Genomic DNA, 4257 nt, shown 5'->3' on the forward strand with positions numbered 1-4257 from the left:
CGTCTGAGTACTTGTCGTACTGATATTTATATGCGCTGTCTACGACTGCATAGGTGCTTGCCGATAGAGTAGAAGTGAAGTCGATGATAGAATCAACAGTAGTATCAGACAATTCAGGCGAAATAAATGCTACACAGTCTCTACGGACTTCACAGATATTATCGATGATGTAGTTAGCGAGTGTCTTGCCTCTTGCTTTGCCTTGAATAACAAACGAGATATCTACGTCTGAGGCATCGGCATATAGATCATAACCCTTATTAAGGTTTGCAATAGCAATGGCTGTTTCGTCTTCTCCGTCATTGCCAGTTGTTATGTTTGCGCCAATTGAGAATGTTCCATTCTTGATCAATACAGACTGTGCATTCGTTACAGAAATTCAAGCGGAATTTTGCTCTAGTACATCTACGATGAAGTTTGTTGAACCGTCATATTTAGTGGCACCAGCAGAAGTCGATACGTTTTCCCATCTCTCTAATACTGTACCAGCAGTTCCAGAAATGGCGCCATCAATGTCACGCAATACAATATGTACACCGTTAGCGCTAGGAGTAGAGCCAAATAGATTTGCATCACCCCACTGAGTCGTGAATGTAGATTCGTAGGTAGTAGCGCCTGTGTACTTGCTAGTAAAAGTCAGGTTAGACTTATACGTAGTAACTGGAGTTACAGTGTGAGTTGGTCCAGCTCCAATTGTAACTATATTAATTGCAATAGGTGTAGTTGCAACAGCGTTGGCACGAGTTCCCTATCTCCTGTCCGGCGTCTAAAATTTGGTTTGTAAAAACTAACCTTTTATAAACCGTTTGTAAAAAGGTTTTAAAAGCGTCAACAATTTTATAACGGCGAAAGTTTAGAAAAAAGCTGAATTGTATATTTCGCCGTGAAGTTTTTGAAATAAAACCGTTTATGAACTGTTCCAATACCGTAATGTTTTGAACCTTTTTTTTACTTCAGATATTGCAGGAAAAATTCAGGTGTGGCAACACAGCAGCGTATACGATGCACACAAGATTGTTTTCTCAAACTTGGCAACTGCTGGCCAAGAGCGTCATAGCGTCACTTCGTTGTTGATACCGTGTTGATATTAGAGTGAATTTTGAGTGACTCTTGGGCCAAGATCTTAAGTTTGAGAGAGCTAATGGTTCAGGTGAGTTTGTTTCTCTTAATTTAGTTTTAAATTTTATCTAAAAGACGTTTCAATTTGCATTGATTAGAACATGATGTGTTATTACACTTGTGAAGAAGTGAAACAGCTTCGTGATGCCAGAATTAAATCAAAATCTCACCCTTCTACACGATGCAGTAAGGCTTTAATAAGAGTAAATGCTTTTCCTTTGCTTAAAGTTAATATTTACATTGTTTGATAGGTACCCAAGTCTAGCTGGCAATGTCATCCACAGCCTTGTTTTGCCAGAGTGGATTTCTGGTTACGAAAAGTATACTTTGTATCCAAGGATGACTCAACAAAAGTCCTCGCAACCAGTTTACTGGGAAAACACCATGAACATCAGAAATCCCAAGTCAGATTGGCTCGAGTATGAATTGGTCAGTTATCTCAATCCACATGATTTAAGTAAGTTTCAAATGTATTGGTGTATCGTAAACTATTTCATCTTGTAATCAATAATTTTCTTGTTCATGTTCTTTTATTAGAATCCTTGGTGTGGGCAAGCGAAAGAAAATTCCAAGCTCAAAATTGCAAGATGCAGCAGCTTTGGTTGTTGAGAAACCGAGAAGAGGTACATTGCACATTTTCTGTTTATGTTAATCTTGTCAGAACTTAGCCAATTTTTTTTAGAAGGAAACAATCCGCCATCTTCCTCTATTATCGTTCATCGTTTTGAGAGTGGGTCACCTGTCGGCCGGAATAATTCTGGGAATGGTATTTAAGAATCATTTGTTTGTTATCATGCTTATTAGACTAAATTTTTGTTATTTTAATAGCGGGAGGCAATTTGCCAAATGTCCCTTTCGTTCGTCAGTCTGACAATGGGTCGCCTGTCCTCACTAACATTACGACTAGCTGCGAATGGTAATTTGTTTCTCGTATTGCTTCACAGAGTCTCGCAAGTTAGCGGGTTCTGTTTTTTTTGCCGTTTTTCTTTAATAGAAAATGTTTTTACTTCATAAGCAGGAAACAATTTGCCGTTTTTCCCGTTCGTTCATCCGACTGATGACAGATTGTGGCCACCTTATGCCCCGAATAATACTACGACTGGAAATGGTATATGTTTTCTTTTTAAAACTTGAAAGTACTTGATTTCAACTTTTGATTTATTTAGATTTCGTCGCCCGTGGCAGATGACACTTCCGTCGGAACCTCCTACAGATGTCTACAATGTTAGTTCTCCACCGATTGAAATGCATCAATCCCCTCCATGTTTGATCGATAGCTCTGCAAACATCAATTCGTCAAGCAGTTCGGCATCAAGTTACATTTCAACATCAAGTAACAACGTTTCTTCCAACCGTTTGAAAAGGCGAAGACTTCATTACAGTTCCGGAAGTGAAAGTAAATATCCCGGTCTAATTTCATTTAAAACGTATTATCATTAATTCCGTTTTTCTCTACAGATATTCCTCTTGCAAATTCTCAGTTTGAAGTAATCCAACAAAAACTGAAAATAATACAAGATCAGCAATCTGCCCTAACTGAAATTTCGCAGAAAGTTGCGGCGCTCACAAAAGCCGTACAACAATCTAATGAAAATATTCCGGTGTTGGAAGAAGACCGTGCTCGTCATGCAACTATCGTTGAAAAAGAGTTTGATTTTTTACCAATAAAAGATCCTGTTCAGCTCTGTAGTTTTGACGTGATGGTTGGAGCTCGTGAGAAACAGTCAATAAGTTTGGTAAGTTTCTATAAGAAACACCACAATGCCAATTACTAATCTAAATTTCCATCCAAAAATTTCAGATATTTCACTGGGCCGCGGCGTTTGAAAAATCGAAAACCATCAACTCTTTTCTACGTAGCATTTTCTCTCAACTGATGGAGCCAGAGGTGGGACACATTGTTCAGTGGAAGACGAGACGAGTTGCTAATGAACTCATAACTGGCTTGAAGTGTATGCCCAATATTCTAGCCATTATACTCGGTAAGATTAACGTTTTTGAAAATGATCCAATCAAATTTTGTTAACTAACAATTTTTTCTTTATTTCAGTAACTGCCAATTTCGGTCAAAGGCCAACAACATCCCGAAACAAGACGTCCAGGATTTCATTGATCGGTGCAAGAAAATCAGAAAACAAGACGCATGCACACACAGTCATTATTTTCTTTCATTTTTTCAAGATATTTTTGATTTGTTTATATTTTGTTTGTGTGTTGTGTTATTCAATTGAATTGTTTCCAAATATGGCATCACGCAATAAAATGACTGACAAATTAAAATTTTCATTTATTCATTTGCTGGTTATTGCGTCTAATCAAGAAGAACAATAAGGGCTGAATAAAGGTTCGTTAATAAGGTTGAATTGTGGTATACGAAATCGAAACAAAAACGGTTTAGTTTCAGTTTATTTGACTATTCAAAGGAAAAAGTTTTCGAAAAGCTTTTCCGTTCTACATAAAGTACAGCAAACGGTTTGGAAATGGTCAGAAAGACGCAATGTAGAGGTCGCCAAACGGTTGAAAAAAACAGTCAAAAAACCATAAAATGGTCACGCTTTCCTGGCCTTCACTTTAGAACGGGGGACATACTGTAGGCCCTTTCATATAGTCTAGTGGCCAGCAATATGAAGCCCGAGGTGCAGAGAACTCGTATGTTTCGGCTGTCATCCGCCAGGAACGCGAGGAAGAGTTATAAAAAATGGCGACTAGGCTGGGTGGAAAACTGGTCAAAATTACACTTTACTAGATTGGGAATAACTCGGCCAATCTAATCCGGAATGTAAATTCCTTTTGGATTGGTATTGAGGGATGGCCGAGCCGAGCAGATTCCGGAACTATTTCATCATCTTTCACTTTTTACTTGACATAGCTACTAGTTCTTTGTTAGAATCAATTAACGTCTTCATAATAGCAGCTACAACTTCATAGGCACGTGGATGCTCAGAAGCCTTTGCGACCTCAAGCATTTGTTCTAGGGCTTCTGTACCTGATTCGATTACATTATAGAAGTTGTTCCTAGCGTACTCGTAGTCCAGGTCATGCTTGTTGTCTAGCTCTTGTTTGCTTGGGCTTACTCGTTTCACTGCAGATTTTACATCAATCACATCATCGAGTGGTTTTAACCCAAGACTATTGCCA

The 4257-nt window shown here is 38.5% G+C and overlaps 1 protein-coding gene across 2 annotated transcripts; it reads left to right on the forward strand.

The window, feature by feature from the left end:
• The first annotated feature begins 752 nt into the window (after positions 1 to 752).
• Positions 753 to 3399, forward strand: LOC124196224. Of its 2 annotated transcripts, none has more exons than XM_046591158.1 (11): positions 753 to 1150; positions 1218 to 1305; positions 1371 to 1576; positions 1657 to 1742; positions 1802 to 1885; positions 1948 to 2035; positions 2135 to 2227; positions 2286 to 2515; positions 2578 to 2855; positions 2921 to 3101; positions 3170 to 3399. In XM_046591158.1, exons 2-8 carry the CDS (start codon positions 1301 to 1303, stop codon positions 2306 to 2308), a joined length of 585 nt encoding a protein of 194 aa, XP_046447114.1. In that variant the 5' UTR covers positions 753 to 1150; positions 1218 to 1300; the 3' UTR covers positions 2309 to 2515; positions 2578 to 2855; positions 2921 to 3101; positions 3170 to 3399. The 2 variants fall into 2 exon arrangements, with proteins under 2 accessions (XP_046447114.1, XP_046447188.1); XM_046591232.1 differs by having other exon boundaries at positions 2138 to 2227.
• The last annotated feature ends 858 nt before the right edge of the window (positions 3400 to 4257 follow it).

This window comes from Daphnia pulex, chromosome 1, assembly GCF_021134715.1.
Source record: "Daphnia pulex isolate KAP4 chromosome 1, ASM2113471v1".
In the NCBI taxonomy this organism is placed as follows: Eukaryota; Metazoa; Arthropoda; class Branchiopoda; order Diplostraca; family Daphniidae; genus Daphnia; species Daphnia pulex.